The 26,785-nt window shown below is 48.7% G+C and overlaps 6 protein-coding genes across 6 annotated transcripts; 3 read left to right on the top strand and 3 right to left on the bottom strand.

Moving 5' to 3' along the window:
- Window positions 1–1,696: 1,696 nt before the first annotated feature.
- ABOM_007484 (ELYS family protein) lies at window positions 1,697–2,752 on the bottom strand (the record flags this gene model as incomplete). The annotated part of the gene is made up of 3 exons (XM_022534613.1): window positions 1,697–2,242; window positions 2,309–2,538; window positions 2,599–2,752. The coding sequence occupies 3 exons, from the start codon at window positions 2,750–2,752 to the stop codon at window positions 1,697–1,699; spliced, it is 930 nt and encodes a 309-aa protein (XP_022388345.1).
- A 298-nt stretch (window positions 2,753–3,050) lies between these two features.
- Window positions 3,051–7,454, top strand: smc4 (condensin subunit SMC4; the record flags this gene model as incomplete). The annotated part of the gene is made up of 4 exons (XM_022534612.1): window positions 3,051–3,235; window positions 3,280–7,174; window positions 7,229–7,306; window positions 7,359–7,454. 4 exons carry the CDS (start codon window positions 3,051–3,053, stop codon window positions 7,452–7,454), a joined length of 4,254 nt encoding a protein of 1,417 aa, XP_022388347.1.
- A 1,553-nt stretch (window positions 7,455–9,007) lies between these two features.
- Window positions 9,008–10,480, bottom strand: ABOM_007482 (folliculin domain-containing protein; the record flags this gene model as incomplete). Its single annotated transcript, XM_022534611.1, has 2 exons — window positions 9,008–10,351; window positions 10,400–10,480. The coding sequence occupies 2 exons, from the start codon at window positions 10,478–10,480 to the stop codon at window positions 9,008–9,010; spliced, it is 1,425 nt and encodes a 474-aa protein (XP_022388346.1).
- A 5,986-nt stretch (window positions 10,481–16,466) lies between these two features.
- On the bottom strand, window positions 16,467–19,124 carry grc3 (putative RNA processing protein Grc3; the record flags this gene model as incomplete). The annotated part of the gene is made up of 4 exons (XM_022534610.1): window positions 16,467–18,083; window positions 18,136–18,574; window positions 18,629–19,034; window positions 19,091–19,124. The coding sequence occupies 4 exons, from the start codon at window positions 19,122–19,124 to the stop codon at window positions 16,467–16,469; spliced, it is 2,496 nt and encodes an 831-aa protein (XP_022388349.1).
- A 411-nt stretch (window positions 19,125–19,535) lies between these two features.
- On the top strand, window positions 19,536–20,515 carry ABOM_007480 (DNA-directed RNA polymerase I subunit RPA34; the record flags this gene model as incomplete). The annotated part of the gene is made up of 2 exons (XM_022534609.1): window positions 19,536–19,708; window positions 19,762–20,515. The coding sequence occupies 2 exons, from the start codon at window positions 19,536–19,538 to the stop codon at window positions 20,513–20,515; spliced, it is 927 nt and encodes a 308-aa protein (XP_022388348.1).
- A 1,480-nt stretch (window positions 20,516–21,995) lies between these two features.
- On the top strand, window positions 21,996–26,240 carry atg26 (UDP-glucose:sterol glycosyltransferase; the record flags this gene model as incomplete). The annotated part of the gene is made up of 3 exons (XM_022534608.1): window positions 21,996–23,282; window positions 23,333–25,915; window positions 25,968–26,240. 3 exons carry the CDS (start codon window positions 21,996–21,998, stop codon window positions 26,238–26,240), a joined length of 4,143 nt encoding a protein of 1,380 aa, XP_022388388.1.
- Window positions 26,241–26,785: the final 545 nt, after the last annotated feature.

Raw genomic sequence — 26,785 nt, 5'->3', positions numbered from 1 at the left:
AACCCAGAGGGCTTGCCAAAGGCTGATCCCGAACCCAGTGTACTTGGTTGTCCAAAGCCAGAGCTCTGACCCAATGTCGACGGTTGACCAAAACCTGATGTTTGGCTGCTAGCAGCTGGCTGCCCGAATGCTGAGGGTTGGCCAAATGGAGATGGCCCTTGACTGGGTGCAGGGCCCGTCTTGCCTTCTGTAATATCAATTCTATTTGGATGCTCGTTGATACCATCAACGATGTATTTCACGGCACCGCCAAGGTCGCTCAATATGACATCCATCTGCTTCAATGCCTCGGTGTACAAAGTCTGAGCCTCTTGGACTGCCTGCTCCGTATTTCCTGTTGCAGCAGCTTCATAGTGACGCAGCCGCAGCTCTTCGAAAGATTGCTCCCGCTGGGTACCTCCGAACAATTGCTTTGGGGCATTTTTACCAGGACCATAACAAGAAAAGACCCATTCTGGACGGCCCTTACCAGCGGTTAGGTCGGCCTTGATATCATCTGCTGTGACACCATAACTTTTCTTGCATTAGTGGGGAATTTTCTCTTGCCAGAAGTGCATCACTTACTTTGCTGGTTGCTGGTTCTGTGGCGCAGAACGACCTGTACTAGAGTTAGATACAGAGTATACACGATGGACCGTCAAAAAAAGCAAATCAGAAAAGTGCTAGTTAAGGCCGATTCCAATAAGAGTACTCAAGACATTGGGTAGAGTGATTAACATTCCTCAGACAAAGATCACGTAGCTCTCAGTATCCCAAGAGGAACTTGTGACAAATGCCTCTGCATTAAGATTGGAACACGAGGCATTCCGAGGTTTCAGAAGAGGGACAACAAGGGTGAAAAGGAGAATAAATCAAAAGGAAGGCATACCTCCGAAGCCTCCACCACCACCACCACCTCCTCCTCCTCCTCCTCCAGACAGGACTCCAAAACGGTTCCCTGAGCCTACACTTGATTGGCCGGGGTGCTCAAATTTGCAGCGTTCTAATTCAATGATCAGTAAATTATCCATCAGCAGCTTGGAGATAGGAAAGGAAAGGAAAGACTAAGATTCGAAGGGGCTAACTCTACCTCCAAATCTACACCGGCCTTGCTGGAAGAAGCTGCAGACCACCATTTTTTGCTTTCCTTTCTGATATCGAACTTGACTGGAGATCAAAGATCCCTACTGGGCTTTTGCAACGGGGTTCTCCAGATCGAGGATGATGTTGGACTGTATCTCAGCAGGTCAAGTTCGTTACCTAGCATATATTCGCGATCAATCCTCGGAGTGAACAATGAGAGTGGAAGTTCCTTGTTGATGAGCTGCCAGCGAATGAAGTTGCTGGTCATCAGTCTGAAGTTTATGCCGGTGACAATACATTTCACCCAGTCGGAGTGCTTCCTGGCCTGCGCATATCCTGGTCGGTGTACGGTTCCGGTATTGGTAAATTACATTATCCATTCTATGACATTGCCAAAGAACATTCGCCATTTAGGGGGTTCTAAAGAAGACTATTTTGATTTAATATCAATCTTTGATATCCTGATACGGTGCTGTGTTGAGTACTAATATTACAAAGTGAATTTACGAAGGCTCCAAATTCAAACTCCAAATTCTCCAATCTCCAAACCGCATCCATAAGTATTGAAATCGTGTCGCATTTCCAATAGTGCTGCGAGCTCATTTCACGACATTTGGCCATTACAGCAGAGCTACTATGTCTGCGATGGTTGAATACCTTGTCTGAGGATGTCCCAGTTCAGTCCATCGACCTTCTTGCCGCCCAAGGACTCGAGGTCGGCAGACAAATTTTCTACTTTCCCTGTCGCAAGACGGCGCATCATGACGGTGTCCTTAGCGCCATGCAACCCCTTTGCATTTCCATGGAGAAGACAGTCCTCGAACCATCCCTCTTCCTGGTCATCGAAGGGAAGGCCAATCAATTCCATAGCGCGCTTGCTCCGGGTCTCGCCAGCTTCCGTCGCATGCACGAATTCAATGAGCTGCGCAAGGTAGTTCTGGCGAAGCGAGTCGTCATAGTTCCGGGTAAAGTAAAAGGCCTCCGTAATACTGGAGCGACAAAGAGTTCTGAAGAATGCTTTCCGGACTTTTGTGGATGCCAGTGGTGGGCTTACGGTGAGATAATATGCCATTACGAGGCTGTCATCGTGCTTGGGAAGCTGTGGGAGGGTGAGAACGTAAAGGATTTCATCAGGAAATGTTGGAATGATGGAGGGTTCGGTCAAATATTCAATGGCGCGCTAGATTGACCGACGGCGTTAGCAAGCAAGCTCTCATGGATCGCATGTCCGGTCTTCTCAACGTACCCTGAATTCTAGCCTATCTAGGTTCCAAAGTCCTTCAATGAAGAGACGGTACTTTTCAGGTAAATGGAATCGCCGCGAAAATTGTGAAGCATAGTCATTGGCTGCCCGGCAGTCCTTCAAGAGGTAGTAGATCAAGGCCTGCTTGTGATGGATATCCAGTGGGGATGATACGATGTGTCCGAAAAGGGTTCGGAGGTCTGCGTTGGACTTTGGAGGGTATACTTTCGTGACTATATGATTCTGCTGGTCAGGAACATTGTACATTATTATCAATGTTTGATCGATATTACCTGCTTTCACGCCGAGCAGTCCTAGGAGTCTGTCGGCGAACAGCTGGTTGTCCAAAGCCCGGCGGTTGGATAGGATCTGTTCAATGACCTTGCCATCATAAACAAAGTTCTTGTTGAAGGAGTAAACACTGTCGAAATCTTCCCAAGGCGCCATTTTGGGCCGCGCCACACTCTTGGTTCGCTGAGAGGCCTTTTTGATATAAGTGCCAAAGATTACTCTTATCGTGTTGACTCGTACCATGGTTACAATACATACGGATGACATAATACGGGCGGTGGCCGCCACGACTGTTGTGGCAGAAAAACAAGGCTTTCCCTCTTTGGGCGACAATGTAAACAACCCACTTCCACCCACCAGCGCTTTTTCAACCAGCCGGTAACATCGCGACACTGTCCCTGTTCACACTCGCCTTCATGAGGCCCTCCTTTGCGGACCGTACCACAACAGCATAATGTCGTCAATCGCAAGAGGCAGGCCATCCCGGCGCTCTGCTCCTCGAAGGAGCTATGTCATGTCGGAGACATCTGAAGAGGAAGATCCCGGAAATGTGACCCCCACACCGTCCCAGCATGATGATGAAGAGGAGAATGAAGACGATTACACTCCAGTTCCAAAGAAACCAAGCACAAGGAGACGGTCTAGTAGGCGTACGACGCTGATGCGCCTGCACCTACGCCTAGCACCGCACGCCCCGCACGAAGGTCCCGCAGGTCGACAACCGCGGAGCAGGAGGAGGCGTCGCAAGTTGGTGAATCGAATGACGAAGGGAGTAGCGTTGCATCTATACAAGAGCCTGAATCGCCTTCACAGAATGTGGCGGCGACGAAAAGAAGGAGTATGGCATCCCGCAAGAGTCGTGACTCCATGACGCCCAAGCCGGAACGGTCCTCAGTCGAACCCTCCGTGCCGCCCCAGTCCCAGATCCGATCTCAGAGAGGCAGCGTGCCCCCGCTCAACGATATCACTGAATCCGCAGTGAACAAGTCCCCTTCGCCCGAGGACACAAAGTCCCAAGTTTCGATCATTAATCCCCATTCGACCATCCTCGAAAAGCCCATGGATATCATGATGAAGGCGCGCAACTTGGCTCCTCCGACAATACCTGAGGAACCATCGGGACCGAAGAGTCGCATGGTCATCAAGACTTTAATCCTTAACAATTTCAAAAGTTACGCAGGGAAACAGATCGTAGGGCCCTTCCACGCTTCTTTTTCCTCGGTTGTCGGACCCAATGGTTCCGGAAAATCAAATGTGATTGATGCGTTGCTATTCGTGTTTGGCTTCCGAGCCAGCAAAATGCGACAAGGCAAAATCTCCGCCCTGATTCATAACTCTGCTGATTTTCCAGATCTGCCCTTCTGCGAAGTTGAGGTTCATTTCCAAGAGGTCTTCGATCTGCCAGATGGAGCACATGAAATAGTTCCAGATTCCCAACTGATTATCTCTCGAAAGGCATTTAAAAACAACACTAGCAAATATTACATGAATGGCAAGGAAACAAACTTTACTGCCGTGACGACCTTGCTCCGTGACCGAGGAATCGACCTAGACCATAAGCGTTTCCTGATTCTCCAGGGTGAAGTCGAGTCCATTGCCCAGATGAAGGCAAAGGCCGGCAATGAGCATGAGGACGGGCTTCTCGAATACCTTGAAGACATTATCGGAACTTCGAAGTATAAGGCCCCCATTGACGAAGCGGCCGCTGAACTAGAGACGCTCAACGACGTCTGTGTTGAGAAGAACAACCGGGTGCAGCACGTGGAGAAAGAAAGGAATTCTCTAGAGGACAAGAAAGATAAAGCGCTTTCCTACCTCAATGACGAAAATGAACTCACCCAGAAGCAGTCGGCGCTTTATCAGATCTACATTGAGGAATGTGCCGATAACATCCGCGTCACGGAAGAGGCCATCCTTCAAATGCAGGAACTGTTGAACATGGAGCTTGAAAAACACGAGGGCAATGAATCCGGGATCAAGGAGCTTGAGAAGGCTTACAAGCGCGGCATGCGTGAATACGAAAACATGGAGAAGGAAGTACAAGCTTTGGCAAAAGAAATGGCGAAGTACGACAAGGAGTCCGTCAAATTTGAGGAAAAGAAGAAGTTCTTGGTTGGCAAACAAAAGAAGCTGGAGAAGACAATGCAAACTGCCCGCTTGGCTGCTTCTGAATGCGAAAGCTTGGTTGAGAAACATACTAGTGATATCACCAAAAAGACCAAAGAGACAACGGATCTAGAGAAAGAGCTGAGAGTGGAAGAGGATGAATTGTCGGCAATCCGTGAAAGCTTAAAGGGCAAAACCCAGGGTCTTTCGGATAAGATCACGGCCAAACAGAAGTCACTTGAACCATGGGATGAAAAGATCAACAAAAAGGTCTCCGCTGTTGCAGTGGCACAAAGTGAGCTTGACATTCTCCGAGAGAGAAGCAATGCCGGTGCTGTACTCCTGGAGGAAGCACAGGGCAAGGTTTCATCTATTGAGGAAACGTTAGCCGCCAAGGAAACCGATCTTGAGGAACGGAAAGAACAAAAGGCCGTTCTTGAGGAAGAGGTCGCGAAGCTAAAGCATGACCTCAAAAAGTACGCCCACAGGGAGCCAGATGTTCGCGCTCATGTCTCCAGTGCCCGACAAAAAGCCGACGAAGCAAGAGCTAGCCTTGCAAGCACACAAAACCGTGGTAGCGTACTGTCTGGCCTCATGCGTCTCAAGGAATCTGGTCGTATTGAAGGGTTCCATGGACGACTTGGAAACCTCGGGACAATCGATGAGAAATATGACATAGCTATATCCACGGCTTGTCCGGCGTTGGAAAATATGGTGGTGGACACAGTCGAGGTTGGCCAACAATGCATCGACTACCTGCGGAAGAACAACCTTGGCCGAGCCAACTTCATACTTCTAGATCGTCTTCCACGACGGGATATGTCAGCAGTATTCACCCCGGAGAGTGTCCCACGTCTATTTGATCTTGTGAAGCCCAAGGATCCGAAATTTGCTCCAGCCTTCTATAGCGTGATGCAGAATACTCTTGTCGCCAAGGACCTAGAGCAAGCCAATCGCATTGCCTACGGTGCCCGACGATGGAGAGTAGTGACACTTGATGGCCAGCTCATCGATACGTCCGGTACCATGAGTGGTGGTGGTACCCGTGTTGCTCGTGGCGCAATGTCATCGAAGCAGGTCGCGGACACCAGCAAAGAGCAGGTTGCAAGGCTCGAAGGTGACCTCGAGGAAATGGAGAGGAAGTTCCAGGCTTTCCAGGAGAAGCAAAGACATATCGAGGCGGCGATGAGAGAGAAGTCCGAGGAGATCCCACGTGTCGAGACGAAGATTCAGAAGATCTTAATCGAGATTGAAAGTACCAACCGTAGTCTCGCAGATGCCCAGCGGCGCGTGAAGGAGTTGAGTGCTGCCCACAAGCCATCCAAGACAGATGCAGCCCAGGCTGCAGCTCTGGAGAAGCAGATCGCTTCTCTTGAAGAGGAAATTGAAGATCTCCGTTCACAGAAGGGAGGCATTGAAGAAGAGATTCAAACTCTCCAGAATAAGATCATGGAGGTTGGTGGTGTAAGACTGCGAGGTCAGAAGGCTAGAGTCGACGGCCTGAAAGAACAGATCGGCATGCTTGCCGAAGAAATCTCAAATGCGGAAGTCGGGAAGTCTAAGAACGAGAAGCTAAAAGCCAAACATCAAAAAACACGCGGGGATGCTGAAGAGGAGCTCGAGCATGTTACCGAAGACCTTAACAAGCTGGATGAGGATGTCTCCAACCAGGCCAACGATGCATCTGGCTGGAAGCAAAAGGTAGAGGAAGCACAAGAAGCCCTCGAGGCGAAGAAGGGAGACCTCAAGACCGTGAAGTCAGAGTTGGATGAAAAGGTGGCCGAATTAAACGAGTCTAGGGCCACGGAAATCGAAATGCGCAATAAGCTTGAAGAGAACCAAAAGGCTTTGGCAGAGAATGAAAAGCGCGGGCGCTACTGGCACGAGAAGCTATCGAAGTTGGCATTGCAGAATGTGAGCGACCTTGGAAACGAGGAAGCACCTGCAGAGCTGCAGACTTATACCAAGGATGAGCTATTGGAGATGAACAAGGAGTCTTTGAAAGCTACTATTGCAGCTTTGGAGGAGAAGACGCAGAACTCACCTGTTGACCTCTCTGTGATCGAAGAGTACCGTCGCCGGTCAGCCGAGCACGAAGCGCGTTCAGCGGATCTCAATACTGCCCTGGCATCTCGCGACAGTGCTAAAGCCCGTCTTGACGGCCTTCGATCAGCTCGATTGAATGGATTTATGGAAGGATTTAGCATCATCTCACTCCGCCTGAAGGAGATGTACCAGATGATTACGATGGGTGGTAATGCAGAGTTAGAACTAGTGGATTCTTTAGATCCTTTCTCAGAAGGTATCTTGTTCTCCGTCATGCCTCCGAAGAAGAGTTGGAAGAACATTGGCAACTTGTCCGGTGGTGAGAAGACACTGTCTAGTTTGGCCCTGGTTTTCGCCTTGCACCATTACAAGCCTACGCCGCTGTACGTCATGGACGAAATCGATGCCGCCTTGGACTTCAGAAACGTAGGTGCGCCCGTTATCTCTCAACGGAACAAACAGCTAACTCAAGTGTTCCAGGTCTCCATCGTGGCTTCATATATCAAAGAGAGGACAAAGAACGCGCAATTCATTGTTATCTCCTTGAGAAACAACATGGTAAGCTCCTCAACCTGGTGGGCTATTCTTGGATATCGCTAACGGACAGCAGTTCGAACTTGCATCGCGCCTGGTCGGTGTCTACAAGGTCAACCATAAGACCAAGAGTGTGACCATCGAGAACAAGGACTATATCAAGAGACAGTAATGAAAGCAGAAAATATGGTGCTTGTTGTTTTTCGCTGCTTTCTCAACGAATGTTTATGAGCCGGAAATGGATGGGAATATGTTGTGGTTCATGTTCGTTCGGTGTGATGGGTTTCTGCAAGTATTTTTTGATTCTCTTTTATGATGTCCACGGATACCGACGGAGATTTTGGGATAGGTCACTTCTATTCGGTTGAACATGTTTTCCATTGTGTTCTACAGTATATAATTTTCTCATGACAGATGGATATCTCTGTGACTTACGTCTAGTTTGCCATCATTCATAATCTTCAGATCGATTAACATGATCACACCACCATTTTGCCTATCGGTCAACCCCTTGTTAAATCTGACATCTAAATGATGCATTTCTTAAGCACTCACTTCCTCACTTGCATTGGCATGCTCTTAACCATATAAGACGGAGAGGGGAGCGTGCTCACCTATACAATTGGAGCAGAGCAAGTCCCTCGACGAGATACGAAGCATAATGATATCCAAGGACGCCACCTGCGCGCTAGCAAACGATGGTCGAACTAAACGCTAACCTTGAAGACTGTTATGCTTCTTGGAAGACCCCAGGAAGTTTCTACCACTGATAAATTTGGGTCGCTGTGTCGCAGATATAGAATGGATGGGTTCCCGGAGTGATACTGTGTTTTAGTGCGATGCGGTCTACTACAACACGAGTGAACGTGTATATAAATTTATATACACATAACCACTAGTAGTGTACCATCGACCAACTCACATGGGAGTTGGGTTTTGGGGCCTTTCATGTCGTGCATTGGGATATTCTCTCCTCCCCCCCCAACAATATAATATATATATACTTCCGGGCTTTCTTCGGTGGAATATTGAATGAAATGGCTGATTCATGAGCAAATGACTGGGGGATGTTCTATCCAGTGTCAAGGCAATGCTATTCTATCTAGATCGACCTTCGATTGCGATAGTACTCTAGATTTATCAATTCGTTATCTCCTCTTAAATAGAGGAGCAAGTCTACAGATATACACTTCTCGATTAAATCATAGTGATTGATTCAAACCCAGAGAAAGGGCCCAGTTGAGATAGAATACATACAAGCATGTCAAATGTCGCGCGAGCGTTTCGTTCATCGCTTTCGTAACGACATTCATATCATGAACCAAAGTGCTTGCCAGCTTCGTCCTCTCCCCTTAGCATTATTAAAAAAAAATAAGAGTAGTAAAGTGCGTATTCGAAGTTGAAAGGGAATCGAGCAAAACTAGATCGTGTGTCCACCCACGCTTGGAAAGAAGTAAAGAAACTGGAATCGAGGTATGTTGCCCAAAATAAACCGAAACTCCGCTTCCATCTTAAAGGCGCCGTAGTCTATGTTGAATCCGTCCGTCAATGTCACAAAGGCTAGGGAAAAAAAAGAACAAAAGAAAAAGAACAAAAACAGGTCATTGTCATTGACCGTCATTCATGAAGCAATATCCACTCCTTTATAATGGGATATTGCAAAGATGCACGTGGTACCGTGATCTGTTATGTAACGAAGTTTGATATAGCGACCATCAATCTGGTTTATGCGACAACTGATCGGCGTGGTGCGATGGGGATAGGTTTGGGACCCGAAGATATATCAAGTGTAGACATCCCAAGGTCGCTATCTTCGTATTTCTGCGACGCCTTTGGTTTATTGCCACTCACGACTGAAGACCGTCGCGTGTCCTCGCCGTCACGTATCGTACTACAAACGAATCGTTCTTCGGAAATGGGGTCGGCTCCGAACATCGAGCCTAGCTGTTGCAAGAGAGCGACAAAGTTTGCGTGGATTTCTGCAAAGATGTACTGGTTGCCCACGATCTCGCTGAGATTTCTTGCCTTCACCTGGCCAGGGCGGCGAAGCTGACCATCTGGATCAAGGGCGCGGCCGGTGAGGAAGGAAGAGACTGGGGTGTACTGTCTATTGTTCGTTCGATCGGGTCCTCTATTCTGCTCTTCACGGCGCTTTTCTTCCTCCTGATATTTCTCAGCCGATTTGACGATTCCCGCCGAGATTCGGCCGAAAGCGCGCCATATCACCGGACAAGCACGGAACGCCCTTCCAGTGTCTTTGCCGGCCAGTGCAACCAATGCATAGCTGCGTCGTTTCCCGCGTGCCATCGGATCCGGAAGGCGAAAGACAAATGCGACCGTATACCCTGCAGAGGAGTCGCCAAAGCATAAGGGACCGGAAGAAGCACCTTGTGGGAGGAGTTCACAGCTCAGGGTTCGAATAGAAGAACGTCGGAGAAGAGCATAATCTGCTGGATTTGGAGGGCCTCGTAGCGAGAGATAGGTGAGAATATGTGTGTGGCAAGAGGCATCGGATGCAACCGAGGAGGAATGTAAAGACTCGGGGTAGGAGGCGTGTACATGCGGGTCGTGTACGCCGTCTTCAGTTTCGGAGTGGCTTGAGCCGCAAGAATAGACGACCTCTCTGGAGCGCAAAACGGGACTTCCGTTCTTCCCTTTGCCATCGCTCTTCGGCGTACCGGGGGCGCCGGGGGGGAGCTGCTTGCTCACATTTTCTGGCAATGTCAAGCTACAGCTTGCGCAGGTATCGCCTTCTGCGCCTCCGAGTGGATTCAATCTCTGCTGGGCTTCAGCTGAATTGGCCTGCGGCTTGATGAAGTAAGGGTGGTCCTCGATTTTTTCGAAGTCGGCTTTGCCGGGAAGTTTTCCGTTAAGTTTGGTTGAACTGGAGTCCTTGCCATAAATAGGGCTCTGTAGATGAGAAGATACAGTGTCATGAGAAGTTGCAGGGGTATCGGCGGGAGAGAAGTCGGATCTGTCTGGGTAGCATTGCGAGCAGGAGAATGGCAAGACCTGCGAGCAGATGATCGAGGTGGGACCATGCACCTCGCAGAAATGCGTCAAGGAGAGCTAGTGAACGACCTGTTAGTTTTGGACAAGTAACTCTCCGAGAAATACGAGCATCTGTTGGAAACCCCACGGCGCGAGGGAGGCGAACAATGATGAGATCATCATTCTGGAGAGGTCCCATGCGACCATGGTGCGCTCAACACATGAATTGGGAACAGACCAATTCATGAGGACGATCGAAAGCACCGTAGGAAAGTGGGTAACAGTGGATAATACACATTGTTACGTCGATGCGATAGAGCCAAGGGGACGGATGGGATAGTAAGGGCGATAGCGTTGTTGCGTCCACGCCGGAAAATATAGTTCAGACTTACAATGAAATCCATATCCACGAGTATTAACGTCTAGCAGTATCCAACAACCATATTAGACCATTATTTCGATACATGCTTTCCGAGAATGAAGAATCAAGTGGCGAAGATCGTGGTTGTCGCAACGACGCAGGGTCGAACACTGAAGTCAGACTGAGATAGAGAGTGCGGAATGTATGTAGGTTTCAATCTGGCTGGACCGGGGGGGATTTTCCAGACCAAAGCAAGTCAAAATTAGAGAGCGAGAGCGTGTTAACTGCAAACAACTCGACACCCTCGTCGTCGCTTGGGGGGGAAGGGCTGCAAAGGCCAGCTTGCAGACCAAGAAACCGGACGTAAAGGAAGGAAAGAAACGAAGGGAGAGGAGGCGAATATTAAAGATGAAAGAACCGACGAGTCTACTTTTCCACTGGCAGGATCGTTACTATGCAAGATTAATGGATCAAAAGGAAGGGGGGGTGGAAAGACTCCCAATGTGGATCCCCATCGGCTGCGTACGGTATCGTTCGGTACTGTAATGGTTCAGGCCGAGAACAGCAAGAGGCCCAATGACCTTTGACCCAAACAAAAGCCTCAAGTCCTGTCCCCCACTAGGCCTTTTTCAATTCTTTTTCACTGTTGAATGATTTCTTCCCGTCCATACAAACCGATTACATCCTGGGGATGTATGGAGGTAAGGTTGGAGGGGCAGAACATTCATTCATGCATTCGACTCACTGCCCTAGTACATATGTACATATGTACATACATACATACATACACACCTACATTAAATGTACGTACATATAAAATGACCTACAGAGATCCCTAAACTCCTGGAAGTACCTTCCCTTATTAGTATTGTCCCTACGGAATGGAATCGGGTAGTACTGTACTGTTGTATCTATAGGAATTTTGGCTCACCATCGAATATACTATTACGAAAGGGTCTCTCCCTCGTACGACGTAATCTCTCATTGTTTGATTCAGATTCTCAGCGCTAACACAATTCCTCGTCAAACGGAGTAAATAAATAAAACTAAACCCAATTCTTTTGTATCTGGTTCGCTTGTGGTGAATGAAACTAGCTGAGATCGTTCACTTCTTGGCCAACTAGTCGGATGGAGCCCCGACAGAAAACGGTCTTCCCCCAGCCCATACTTAGTTACACCGAACTTAACTCGATAATCTTCCATGTTGATGATACGAGTAGACTAGTAGTAGATTGAAATTATACTTGTTCGCTTAATCAGGCCGAGACGTTTCAGGAGAGATCATCGATTCAAGGGGAAGAGAAGAAAAGTAGGGACGGTGGAATGGTCATTCATTCATTCATTCATACCGGTGGTAAAGAAGTTACCAAGAACGTCTCGGGAAAACACCCAAGGCTTGTACAGGCTTGCCAGACTGGAAGGAATCTCTCCGTACCCAATTTGACGGGACGGTGTCTGGCCGCTAAAATCGATGCTCCCCGATTTCTTTACGCAATCGAAGGTTTGTAGAACGGGAAATGGAAGAAGTCAATCGCAGATCCATCCTTATCCTTTTTCCGCCGTTCTTTGCCTTTTTTCTTTTTTTCTTTTTTCTTTTTTCCTTTTTCCTTTTTCCTTTTTTCTTTTCTTTTCTTTTTTCTTTTTTGCTTTTCTTCCCACTCTTCCAACCAACTGTCCGAGAAATAAAAAAAGTACGTTAATGACGATTATTGACTGCTTCCAGCAAGGCACTTCAAAAACAGGCTTTTTCTTCTTTGTTTGGAAATATATTTTTATCTATATAAAAATGCTCGTCTGAAAATAAAATAGGATTATCAGGGGAAATTGTCAATGGATTTATTTTGCCCGGTGACCATGAAAGGGAAGAAAATAGATTAAAAAATAAAAAATAAAAAAAATAACACCAAATAAGAGAACTCCAAGAAGAATTGAAAATCCGTAGTACCCATCCCCAAGTCAGGAATACCGATTTGCCGTCCCAATGCCGGCTGTCCCGCTATGTCCCAGGGCTGTTCCCTGGTTTTATCGGCATGATCCCCGTCGACTGCTTCTCTGGAGTCTGGAATTGAAAAATCGCGATAAGCCTCAAGGTAATCAGTCCATTCTTCGGATCTGGGAGTAATCAAATCACAGCCATGGTAAATAATCATGCCGGAGGTCTAGGGTTGGGTAACCCTTCCGTAACTTACGGTTGGAACCGTTTTCGTCCTGCTCTCCATTTGTCTTCAAGCTAACCCCAATCGAGTAAGGCTCCACGAGATAGGATCCGAAGCAGGCTAGACGCTGTCACATGTCCCAGGAGGGGATTCACGTTTGCTGCCTCAGCCCTTAAAATGGAGTTTGTCCTGTTTCTTAAGTCCGCTAGCTGTTCCATCTCGAAACCTCGGTGGGAGGAAGGAAAGACTACCTACGGTTAAATCACCTCGGAGTCCGGAGTATTATCCTCATGGGAAAATACACAAGAGAAAAAAACAAAAATTAAAAGTCTAAGTACTAACAAAAGGGGGTTTCAACTACAAACAACCGGCCTTTCCCTGGGGTCGGATTGATTACCGTTGACTCCGTAGACTCCTACCAAATAATCTTTCCTCAAGCGCAACGAAAAGTACAGACGAGGATATACTCCGTGATTCGGTGCACATCACACACACTGTCAGACGGTCGAGAGCCTGTCACTACATTCCTGGCCTTCCGATTTGCTACGAGGACCAGAGGTCTAGAAGGAAGCAAAAATAACCTTTTTCGTTTCAGTGGACTCGGAACGCGGCACTCAAACCGACAATCAGATGCTACTCGTTACTGCTTCTGGTAACAGGAAGTTAAAGGCTCCATGGACGGTAGAACCCAGAGTAAAAAAAGAATATTTTAGCATCGACAGAACTCCTGGTTCATGGTTCCACCTCGCCGTGTGGTAAACCGGGTTCAGCCCAATCTTGGGAGGAGCCCATGCGGGTGTCGTTGCCTACGTACTCTTGTACATACACTACTCCGAGTAGATACTAGAATCACTAACCTACATTTGTTGCTGCATGCGGAGTGCAGCTCCCCGTCGATGATAATTAGCGGGATGTCACGAGACTGACAGACGGGGGAGGCCCCGAGGCCATTCCAATTCGCCCCCCCAGATTCCAACTACCGATGATTACCCATGCGAGCTCGGGATCATCGGTGAGAGAGCGAGAGAGAGCGCGAGTTTGTGTGTGTCTGGAACGGGGACTTGTCGTCTGGAAGCGACTCTGGTAAGGGATTCCGGGAGCTTTCGCGCGAAATAACACCGAACTAACCCTGAGCTCTTAGGACGAATCAATGCGGCTGGGGTTGGATGCGACCGGCGGGATTCCCTGTCGCCCAATGTCACGGTGCAGGGTGGACAGTGCGTCCTCTAAGTTCATCCCTCCCTTACATTCTACATAGCGAACTACTGGTCGGGTGGTCATGTCGTACGTTATCCATACCTATAGGAAGTCCCTGTTAATGCCATGGATCAACTTGGTCGCCGCATTAGGGCTTGAGACATGTGAAGGTCGTAGCTCTCTTATCAGGCTGAGCGATGTGATAGATCTTGAGCGCGATGGAGATGATGCATAATTCGATACCGATAAAGCTCCGTATCTGCAATACAATGCGATTGTCGACCCGAAGTGAAGCTGATTTGAGATATTACCGATATCATTCTCATCCTCTCTTCACTACGGAGTCGTACCCGTCCGATTAAAATGATCCCCCAGCCGTACTTAATCATTATCCACCGCCCTCTAATCTCGCATAATCCTTATCTGAAACACCCACGTCCGTAATCAGCCTTAACACCTGGACACTTGCGAATGGAGACAGGGTTACTCGGTATATATCCGAACAGGCTATATACTAGTATATACTATAGTCCTGGGGATATAGTATTCCATGCCATTCCATTGCAGAGGTTCCTGCAGAGACGACGTAAAATCGACGTTCCGGACGGATGAAGTAGGTTTACCCGACTGCTAGTCGTGAGTAGAACTTGCTTACAGGCATACTGTATGTATGTAAGTATGGATTTAGTTACATACGTACATACAATTACGGTACGTACTACAATAACAGAACCACCACAGATTCACAGAATGGTAAGCAAGCACACGACCTCACTCCACTTCTTCTCACCAAAACAACCAGCTTGGGTCTTGGGATCCATGATGTTGCCTTCCTTGCCAAATGTATCCACCGCGGCGCCCAGACAACTTCAGTGACGGTACCTTTTGGGTAAGAACTACGGTCTCCACGTGGCAATCTATGCTCATGATTTGCTGCCTGCATTTGGCTCCGTTGAGAACTTCCCGTCTTAGCTGAATTCACGAGGGACCAATGATCTCGACTCGCTGCGTGTCATTCTCCCGACGTACATTTTCTGTTCTGCATTGTCTCGCGGGCGGCGGTGGATAATCGTAGGCTGTATATGTCATTGACTATTTGTCGCTTCGTCCATCGAAGCTAGTAGACCGACGACGGGAGTAGCCAACTGCATCTCCAATGAGGCATCATCCACGGTGCGGCGGAAGCTTCGGCTATACTAGCACTAGTACTAACAATACTCTTCTTTCAGCGCCCTCTCTCAAGGATGAAGGACTTGGCCGTCTTAGTGGTGGATCAACCGTTGACATCCACCGTGAACTTTGAAGTGGTGCCTGAATTCTTTTCTGGCCTGTGCTTCTCGTCAAGCGGGTTAGTAAAAAACGGAGTTTATTCCTAAGTACGGATAATACCTATGGATCTGTTAATTTTCTACCGCGGCTTCGGTTGAATGACCTTTGTATGTAGTTGTACTTCAAGTTGTATCATGATATGGATCCTCAAACTCAGTCCTCCGTAGACATGTAACAACAGCAACAGCCACAACAACAACAACAATAACAACCACCACCACCACCCCCAAGCATTCCACATAAACCTCCCTCCGAAACAATCGCAAGACTCGGACCGATCCCGGTCCATCCATGAGGATAAGTATTTAACTCGAATAGGCAGCCCAAGTGAGACATGCATGCAGTCGAGATTTCCGACCACGAAAAATAAGCAACAAGCAAAATGCAAGTGTTCTAGACTGGACTGACAAGGATTGTTTTGTTGTTTATTTGTCTCGTGCTGCTCCGTCAAGCCTCGCATTAGGTAACTAACCTAACCTGAGTCTTGTTCCATAAATTGTGGAATCCACATTTTGAGCGATTTTCTGCCTGTCCCCTGCAGTAGTTCATCTCTTGCGCCCCTGGTGGATCGAGTTACAGATCATACGTACATGTTTTCGTGGCTGGGTTTGTTTATAATTGCTGGTGTTTGTTTGGGTGGAAGGGGGGGGGTTTTATTTTTAATGTTTAATTTTTAATTTTGTTGTTTTTCATGTTTGGGGTTGCGTGGTGGGCATTCTATCTAACTAGTATCTGGCTACCGTAGGTAATCTGTATGCGTGGTGATGGCGTAACTCTTTTGCTCGTATAATGGGTCTTTTTTCGCGGTCTTGGCTGCAGGATCCGATGCCATGGGCTTGTTTAAGAGAAGTGATCCTAGTCGTGAGGTCATGGGGATGGTTTGTATTTTTTTTATTTTTATTTATTTTTTTTTTCCCGTGGTGAAGATTTGTTTGGTTGGATTTAGGGAATGATTTTCCACTGTGGCTGGCGGGCCGGCGATGGTCGTTCCTCATTATCAAGTAAATGCATACATACATACATACATGATTTTGGGTATACGGTGATGGAGTATCGTTTGAGTTTACAGGAAAATCACCACACATATATATGCTCCTCGCACCGTAGAAGATAATAACTAGGGAGAATATCACCTACACGGCTGCATGAACTACCAGTCTCCTTCGCTATCGCTGCCGGGGTATGCCTTCTTGCGCAGCTTCCACAGGGATTTCTCCCGCTGCGCGGCCTCTCGTTGCTGGCCGCTGTGGTCTTCAATTACCGTCATCCAGGGTACATTGCTGGCCCGTCGAATCCGGTCCCGGAGGATCGCAGACACCCGGGCTTGCTGCTCTGGCTCGAGGATGCTGTCTTCTTTGTCGGTGGAGGCGTCGGTCTTCTTGAGCTTCTCGAGGGACTCCCGATAGCGTCTCTCTTCGGCGCGTGCGGCGTAGTAATCTTCGCTGATAGCCCAGTTGGGGTTGTCGAGCTGGCCCCGGACAAGGACGATGCCGTGGCCTTGTTCGAGGGCGTCGCGGATCGCGGATCCCGCAATGGGGGTGACCAACTCCAGCCGCTGCGAGGAGACGTCTATGGAGCGCACAAGAGCTAGACCCAAGCAGCGAGATGCTTTCGGGTCGAGAGGGTTATTGCTGCCGGAGCCCACGAAGAGGTAGGGTAGGTTCTCGGTAGGTGTACGAGCGATGTTGGCATCAATGAATGGGTTAATGGGGTCTTGGGAAGTACCTCCCTCCATCAGTGTATCGATGGAATCGTCCATGGTGACATCGGCATCTGTGGATTGGGCAGGGTGGTGATTTGTTAGACCGGGGCCATCATTCTGGCCGAGAATCGCTTTGGGGGACTCCACGGCGACGACGGCGACAATAGCTCCGTCCAGGACCTCCCGGACCATATCAGGGTCGATCTGGGAGCCCATGACCATAACACCTTTGATACCCTGTTTGGGTCCGGCGTAGTGAACGTGGAATGGTTTGGTCCGGGAGATTGGCTTCTCTAACCACAGCGGGTTGCTGATTTCGGTGGGGCGAGTCATGTGGAAGTAAGACTGCATTTGCATGGACCGGAGCTGCGCGCTGGACCGGCTCACGAAGTCGGTTGGCTGGGACGGGAGGATGGTCACAGGGACCATAGCTTCTTGAGCTGCCTGGCCGAGAGGCATCACGACCTCTGTGGGACCTTTCTCGCTCATGTATACGACATCGGACAAGCCGAGGGATCTAACGAGCCATGTCGCAACTTCTAAACCAAGTCCAAAGATCCATCCCGGATAGTTGATGATCAGCGGACATTGGGGGTAGCTTGCCAGTAAGGCACGGTAGCGATCCATGAGGTCCATGGCAGCGAGCACGTAGTGGTCTGGGTCCTCTTTAGGCGATGTCGCCCCAATGTGGTGGGCTCTGATGATGGTTCCCTCCTGGGAACTACCTACCGATGGGTGGGAAAATGGGGGGCCAAAGACGGGTGACCGGAGATGCGCCAGATACACTTGTCCCATGGGAGAGAATTCGGGCTGGCCGGGATCAAGATCAAGGAAGGCGACGCCATCAGTGTTGCAGTAATTCGTTTCAGTCTGCGGTGCCGGGCTGAGAAGATGGTTAAGAAGATACCGACTGAAGGTGGATTTTCCAGAAGCTTTGGGGCCACAGATCAGTGCCTTTAATCGACCACCTCGCTGAGATAGCGATTTGATAGCTGAGCTCCATTGCTTCTCAAGATGTAATGGCCGGAGATGCCGTTTGAAGGAATCGTCTGCAGACGTGTACAGCTACCAATTGTCAATTCAGTGACCTGATATCAGGGTAACAAGATCCACTTACAACGGAGAACGTCCTCTTAGCGGAAGATGGGGCATTTCTGAGTGTGAGTTTGTCCGCTGAAGTATTTTTGCCATTCCATATCCGCCGATATAGAGGAGACAGATCCCTGAGGCGATAGATACCACTGTGGCATGACTTAACTTCAATCTCTGCCGCCCCATCAACCCCTGATACGCACTTGATCACGGGTAATGAATGTGTAGACGGGGCGTAAACTCGGTAAAGTCGTGGAGAAGGGTGTAGTTTCGCACCCATGACGCTAACGACACCGCGCTTCACCCACAGATCGTAATGACCAATCAACACCAGACTCATTTTCTCCCTTATACGGACACACAGTGTATGTTCATCGCTGTAGACTATATTGCTCTTGCTCAAACGAGTTTTCGATAGAGGGAACTCTTGGACAGGCCCAGAAGTATCAGCGGGAGACTCGTAACTACAGACCATCAGTGTCTATGCCCAATGCAGCAGCTAGTACCTTAACACTTACCCATCAACATCACCTCTAAGAGGAGCGATTCCGGCATCATCCTCTCCCACAATTGGATTTTGCTCTTCAGTTTCTTCGTCTGAAGAAGACTGGTCCTCGGGTTCCTGGGGAGACGTGCGAACAGGCAATTGTTCACTAGATTCAACCGAAGGCGTTTTCTCCTTGCTCTCCACCGCTTTACTAGCTTTTAAGCTCTCAGCTTTCCGTTTTGAGGAGCGCGTTGTCCGTCCCTGAGGTTCTCCGCTGGCAGGCGGGGTTGGCACCGCTTGTTCTGGCGAACGTCGTGGTTTTTTCGCCGGTGGCTCCTGCGCTGGTTCTGGTTGTGAAGGTTTCGCCACAGCTACTGCGGCCTGCATTTGCTGCTGACGAGCCTTACGCGCCGCAACGGCACTCATCGGGGCCGGTGCTAAAGAAAGCCATGTCAGTAGACTTCTTCAATGAGGATAGTGAGGCGTTGCGCACCGGCCGCCTGTTGCTTTTCCGCCTTTCTCTTCATATTTTCTAAAACCACAATAAGAATGACTAAATTTCGAGGTCATTCGTCAGCGTCGCAAAGACCGGGGGAACGACGTTGGCGGCACTTTTTTTAGAAGATCATATTTGAGACCGCGGACTTTGATGGTGGTCCGTGCTTCGCGGAGCAGAAAAAAAAAGGTTATCGCTCTCACAAGAACTACGTCGTTCTCTTAATTCGTAAAGAATATTTGCTCTGTGAGTTTCATTCAATACGATCGCCAATTGCACCTGTGAAATATCTAGCGTTTATTCCTAAATATCCCCTCTCGTCTTGCGAAAACCAACTTTGCTCTGTAAGGCTTGGCGTTCCGCATCGCAAGCTCCATTTTTTTTTGCTCCGCAATCTTTCGCATCAACGAACATACTGTTCAGACATCCCGCGAAAGACACAATGGCCCCCAAGTCGAAGGAAGTAATCTCCTCGGATAGTGAGAGCAGTCGCTCCAGCTCTCCTGAAGTGTCGAAGAAAGCGGAGGTTTCCTCGAGTTCGGAATCCGAGAACAGCTCCAACGAGAGCGACGGTGATAATGACAGCGTTGCCTCCGAGACGCAGGACAAGAAAAAGTGAGCATTTGTCATGCAATATAGTAGCTTCAAATCTAATCCGGTACACATAGGTCCTCTAAGGTCTCCTTCCAGGCACGTCAACCCTACCGGGCACCCTCTGGTTTCAAAGCTGCGAAGAAGCAGTCGCCCCCCTCATCCGGCACTACCTCCCTTCTTTCCGATCTGCGCGGCAAACAAGTCTATCACATCACCGCTCCTGCATTCCTGCCTCTGTCTAAGGTAAAGGAGATCTCATTGGGCAAGGTCATGAAGGGCGAGCCAGTCATGAAGCACGAAGGTGTGCAGTACGGAATTCCAGCGGAGAGTATAACCCAGAGCGATGTGGGCGGAAAGGCACTTCTTTTGTACGACTCGAAATCTCAAACATACTACACTACATCCACAAACGGTATCCGGAGCTATCATGTCCAAGAGTTGATCAACCTTCCTGAAAGATCTGAGGAAAATGACACGGTGCTGGAAGCAGCCAAGGAGCAGATCAAGCCTCCAAGGAAGCAGCCCAAGCACCTCAAGATGCGTTTCCGACCCGTTGGTAGCGAGCAGGGACCACCGGAGACCCTTGGAAGCAGTTCCGAGGAGTCGGAGGGAGAGCAGCCGACATTCAAGGTACCCAAGGAGTCACGTAAGGAGAAGGAAGACAAGAAGCGAAAGCTCCATCAGACAGATGGAGAAGGTAGCCAGCCCAGTGCTGAGCCGCGGAAGAAATCTAAGAAAGAGGACGGAGTGGAGAAGGCTGAGAAATCGAAGAAGTCGAGTAAGAGCAAGGAAGAGAAGAAGCGCAAGAAATCAGATAAGTCTGCTTGAGGTTGATTCTGTGAATCATGATTGCGCTTGTTTCCTTTCCCACCAAAAGTTAAATGGTATTTGCTATGCATGAAGGCGTGATGATACCTGCAATGGCCTCTTCGAGCTTTACGGTTTTCTTTTAGTACCTCTGTTTCCTTCTTCTATTTTTCTCCCTGTTAGCCCTGCAGCATCTGTACATAAGAACGAAATGTAGAATTTCTGTTGTTCGAGTATTATGTCTGGTAAACTTGTCCTAGGACGTATGTAACTTAAGGGCTCGAGGGACCACCAGATGTAAGGGGTGGAAGAGAAACGAAAACTGAGGCATAATGCTTGGCAACCATAAATAGTGTTATGACTGGCAAAATATTTCCATGGATGACCATGTTCGTAGAAGGAGCATCATGGTCCGTGGTATTCAAGAGAGTGACCACAGATAGAACAGGCTGATCCAGGTTAGTAGTTGAGAGGCCCACTACTCCGTAAGGAGTGTCGATCAACCCGAGTCTATTTCGCCAATTAAGCATAGCCACTAAACCTCAATTATGGGGCCTCGTGAACTAATTTAGTCGTCCAACTGTCAGTGATCCATCGTATGTACTAGTACTAATCCTACCAAAGGTTGGATGAGCCCCTGGAGTCACAGGATTAATTATGACCGTAGGTTAAAAATAAGAAAAAACATGGACGAGCATGTAGTAAACAAGAACTACCTCACGGGTACTCAGTATGTATTATTGTTGGCAGTCAGACTTTCTTGACCGCATCCCCGTTAATTAATTAAATCTACCGACAGATCGGATCCTGGAGAATGACATAAGCCACCCAGGGACTGACTGCTATTGGCCCATTTGTGGACCACAATCACATGCACCGAGTCTGATTGGCTCCCGGTAGTTGAGGCGAACAGCTGATATGGACAAGTGACGCCAGACTCCAGACTCCCATGCTTCCTTCTCTTCGTGCCTAGAATTCACCCTGCGTCTCGTCGACCGCTTCTGCTCCTCTCATTCTTTCGTCGCTGGTCTCCAGTATGATCACCATGTTCCTCTCTTCGTGATGACTCACAACTTACCCCGTGTCCTGCTTTGGTGGCTTCCATCTCCGTTCTAGACGGGCCGTCGATACCATTCTAAACAGCGCTTATCGGCTCGCGGACACAAAGACGTTTTGGGTACTTCCCCGGCTTTTATTTTTCTTTTCTTTTTTCGTATGCTCTGCCATGTTTCCTGTAGCCCCTTTCTTTTTGTTTGTTCGTCCTGTCGAGAAATTTATGGGCAGTTAACTGATGACATGGCTAACCTAAGGTCATCTGTCGGCATAGCTCCTTCCGCCTTCGTCACTCGCGCGGACAACTCACTCCCTTGACTCAAGAGAGTACACCATACTCTTATGACCATCACTTCCCGCGTGCTCGCAGTCCTGTTTACCCTCCTAATACTTTGCTTCTTCTTCGTTTACGCTCTTTATTCTCTCGTCTCCGATATAGATGCCCAACATGAAGCCTCTCCTAGAAGACGCAAAGCGGCGAGTCGACCGTAGACTCAGTGCAGGCAGACAATCAATCTCTTCTAGTCGCATATTTTCCAGTGCCTTTCCGGAGCGGTTGAAAGACGACCATGATGCCCAGGTTGACTATACCGCACCACCTCGAGGAACCGGCTCTCGAGACGGTCCGCTGCCGTATATGCACCAGTCCATATTCTCGATGATTGCCGCCGTCGGCTCCAAATCTGATTTTCATGCGCGATTTGACGAATCGAGCGACAGCGAGGGAGAGGCAGACGGACAAACCCAGAAGCAACCTGGAAAAGGTTCATTAACGATTAAGAAGAATTCTCCGCTATCACCTACTCTCAAGCCTCAAAGCTCCTCTGAAGGAAGAGGGCGTCGCCATCGAAGGTCGATATCTGACAATAAACTCTTACGATCTTTGAAGCTGAATCCCAAGAGTAGTAAAGGTGCAGAAACAACTATACAAACTGAGCCTCCGACGAGCGATGAAATGTCTCCGCTTCCTTCTCCTAGGCGCGCACGGAGTGCCACTCCTCGCGCAGCTCCTATCCTCAGCCGTATGCTTGAAGCGGAGGCTCTCTTGGACAAAACGCAATCAGCAGAACAACCTCTATCATCTGTCAAGGCGGTGACCGATGGCACGTCTGAACAGTCATCTACATCCCCACTTTCTGTCCGACTGAAGGAGATGTTTGGGTTTGAAAAACCAGAAAAAGTACTTGTGGAGTATGCCTGCTCCCTATTACAAAACATTCTTCTTCAGGGGTACATGTACGTCACGGAGGGGCACATATGCTTTTACGCATATCTGCCTAGAAGGTCTGCCGTTACCATAAGGTCGGGATATCTTCATAAACGAGGCCGGAAGAATCCAAAGTACAACCGGTACTGGTTTTCCCTGAAAGGGGACGTTCTATCCTACTATACGGATCCGTCCAGTCTCTATTTTCCAAGTGGTCATGTTGATCTTCGATATGGAATTTCTGCTGCTTTGACTGAGCAAAAGGACAAAGATAAGGAAGTGCGAGATTTTCAAGTCACTACAGATCAACGAACATATTATTTCAGAGCGGATAGCTCTGCCAGTGCGAAAGAATGGGTTAAGGCTTTGCAAAAAGTTATCTTCCGAGCTCACAATGAGGGTGACAGTGTCAAGATTTCCTTCCCTATTGAGAGTATAATAGATATTGAGGAGAGCCCTATTACCGACCTTGCTGAGACATTTAAAATCCGGGTGGTTGAGAGTGATGAATCATATGCCATTGATGAGGTACGTCTTTCATGAGCGAAAACCACGTTGTCACTAAACATTGGGTCTAGTATTACTTCTCATTCTTTGAATCCGGTCGGGAGGCATATAACTTTGTGAAAGGGTTGATCAGTGAGAGCCCGATGAAAGCGTCCCAACTTTTACCCCGACCGGAGCAAACAATCCCTAAAAGTCGCACTCGTGGGTCCCGGAACAGATGGTCGTTAAATAGTGACTTGAGTCAATCTCGAGGAAATGGAACTATCAAAACGCAGCGTCAACGGAGTGCAAGTACCGGCCATACTAACTCTGGTCCCGATGGAATCGGAATGTCTCCCCGACAGAAGGATTTATCAGATTCATTTGTCAATTCTTACGAGCAAGCAACAGACGCTTCGGCGGTTCTCCAGTCGATGACCGAAACAACAGAGTCTGCTAGCCAGATCCTGAATCGAAGTGATGTTTTCCAGTCCCCCACAATCCACACCTTGCAACAATGGCGTTCCGATGGAGACAGGACAGGCCGTCGGCTTTCAGACGGAACGGCGCGGTCAACGCAGCCCAACACCGCTGATGCTAAAAGAAATGGGCAGGAGCTGCAATATGCCAGCAGTGAGTCCGATCAGGGCACACAGCACCCATCTAAGGTGAACTCATCAGCACCAACCTTGAATGAACTGGTCAAAGCTGGTGCGTATCCCCTTCAGCGGGCTGCCGGATTTGCAGAGTATTTGAGAAACCGGTCAAGGCAAATGAGCAATCTTCTGGCAAGCGAATCAATGGGTTACATTGAGAAAGTCTCCGGGATGTGGGCCGGTGGCCGCAGACATTATGGAGAATCTGAAGGCGTGCTACCAGATGATCAGGATGTTGACCCTGAAGACAAGGAAGATGGTGTTAAGCATGGCGATCGTTTCCGTGCCCACTTCGCCTTGCCACCAACCGAAAGGCTGCAAGCTACTTATTACGCCTATCTCCATCGTGTCCTCCCGCTTTACGGGAAAATATATATCAGCCAGAAAAAGCTTTGTTTTCGTAGTCTTATTCCGGGAACACGCACCAAGCTGATACTACCACTTAAAGACATTGAAAATGTGGAGAAAGAGAAAGGCTTTCGGTTTGGATACCAGGGGCTTGTCATCATCATTCGGGGACACGAAGAGTTGTTCTTCGAGTTTAATACGGCAGACGCTCGAGATGATTGTGCGGTCACAGTACACCAAAGCCTCGAGTCTATGAGGTTTTTGTTAGAATCTGGCCTGCTAGCAGAACAGGAAAAAGACGAGATCGAATCAGCCCAAGCAGAGCATCGCATGCTGCAGGAAGCTAGGTTAGATGGAGCTGGTGAGCACGACTCTCACACATCTGTGAATGAGTCATCGGAGCTTCATCCTATTTTTGACGACCCTCGTGCTTCGATTATTAACTTCAAGCCCTCCGAGTCATTGCGCATTACATGCCTTACCATCGGTTCGCGGGGTGACGTGCAGCCGTATATTGCCCTGTGTAAAGGATTGATAGCAGAAGGCCATAAACCTAAAATTGCAACCCACGCAGAGTTCGAACCGTGGGTGAGGCAGCATGGTATTGACTTTGCCCCGGTTGATGGTGATCCTGCTGAGCTCATGAGAATATGCGTGGAGAATGGAATGTTTACATATTCATTCTTGAAAGAGGCGTCCACCAAGTTTCGAGGATGGATTGACGACCTTCTATCTTCAGCATGGGTCAGTTGTCAGGACAGTGATCTTCTTATTGAATCTCCAAGTGCAATGGCTGGTATTCATATCGCCGAGGCACTCAGAATACCCTATTTCCGTGCCTTCACGATGCCGTGGTCCAGAACAAGAGCATATCCGCATGCCTTCGCTGTCCCGGAGAATAAGATGGGCGGTGCGTACAACTACATCACCTATGTCATGTTCGACACCGTCTTCTGGAAAGCCATTGCGGGACAGGTCAATCGTTGGAGAAAGAAGCAGCTCGGACTAAAGGCGACCACTCTCGATAAGATGCAGCCGAACAAGGTTCCCTTCCTTTATAACTATTCTCCTTCTGTGGTGGCCCCTCCATTGGACTATCCGGACTGGATACGTATAACAGGATATTGGTTCCTAAGTGAGGGGAGCAATTGGACTCCTCCAGCAGACCTGCTTGACTTCATTCACCGTGCCCGCAGCGATGGCAAAAGAATTGTCTACATTGGGTTCGGGTCTATCGTCGTATCTGACCCTTCGGCTCTCACACGAACTGTGGTTGAATCCGTCCAAAAGGCCGATGTCCGTTGCATTCTGTCGAAGGGGTGGTCAGATCGACTAGGAGATCCTGCCAGTGCGAAGGTCGAGATTCCCTTACCGCCGGAGATTTTCCAAATTCAAGCAGCGCCACATGACTGGCTGTTTTCCCAGATCGACGCAGCGGCACACCATGGTGGTGCTGGCACTACCGGAGCGAGCCTTCGGGCAGGTCTTCCTACCATCGTTAAGCCGTTCTTTGGTGACCAGTTCTTCTTTGGCACCCGCGTCGAAGACTTGGGCGTGGGTATCTGTATGAAGAAGTTGAATGTAAGCGTGTTTTCGCGGGCTCTGTGGGAGGCTACCCATAGTGAGAGAATGATTGTAAAGGCTCGAGAGCTAGGTGCACAGATACGGAGCGTAAGTCTCCGAGCTATCCTTTGTCATGGTTCCTTAGCTAACATTCAACCAGGAAAACGGCGTGGATACGGCTATTCAAGCAATATATCGTGACCTGGAGTACGCCAAAACACTGGCTCGACAGCGCTCGATTGTCTCGTCAACTCCATTCTCCCCAACACCATCGGCTAAAACCACAGCCGAGCAGGAGGAAGATGACATGGATGACAGTGAAGAGTGGACATTTGTCGGTGACGACACAGAAATTGATGTTTCAAGACGGCTGCGCGATCGAGCAGTGTCTGATGCTGATATGCTACCTGAACCAGTTACAAGCGCATCGTAGGCAGACTATCGACATACCTTGCGATGTTGCCATCACTACTTGCGAGACACCCTTTCTTATCGGCTCATGACTTATGGCTCTGCCTATTTCTTCGCTACGGATGTTACTTTGGGTGCCCCGCTTGACTTCTGCTTAAACTCTTTATATTTATTATCTATTTCATTTTTAGTGTTTCTCTTTCGAACAGATCGCATGGATTTAGATGGTTTACGACGGTCTCACCTCGGTTGTTTCCTTTCCCCCTTTGCGTTAATATTATAAGTGATGACTGATGATTGTTTGGGCGGTGATATACACATGAACTGCTTTCGGCCAGCCGCTTTCCTGGCTATGATGGCGGCATCAGCCTATATATTAATTCCTTTTTGTCCATTCTGTGATAGACCGGTATAATGGCCCGGCGCAGGAAGCATAGTTTGTGCATTATTATTTTATTCAGTTCATAATCGATCCCATCGGACGAATAGAGAGCAAGAATTGCTTATATCTACACCAATCAAGGCAGCACTTTGTTTCATCCCAACCCTCACTAGGATATACGCAAA

This window comes from Aspergillus bombycis, assembly GCF_001792695.1.
Source record: "Aspergillus bombycis strain NRRL26010 chromosome Unknown contig00052, whole genome shotgun sequence".
NCBI classification, from domain to species: domain Eukaryota; kingdom Fungi; phylum Ascomycota; class Eurotiomycetes; order Eurotiales; family Aspergillaceae; genus Aspergillus; species Aspergillus bombycis.
This window is presented reverse-complemented; position numbering and strand designations above follow the sequence as displayed.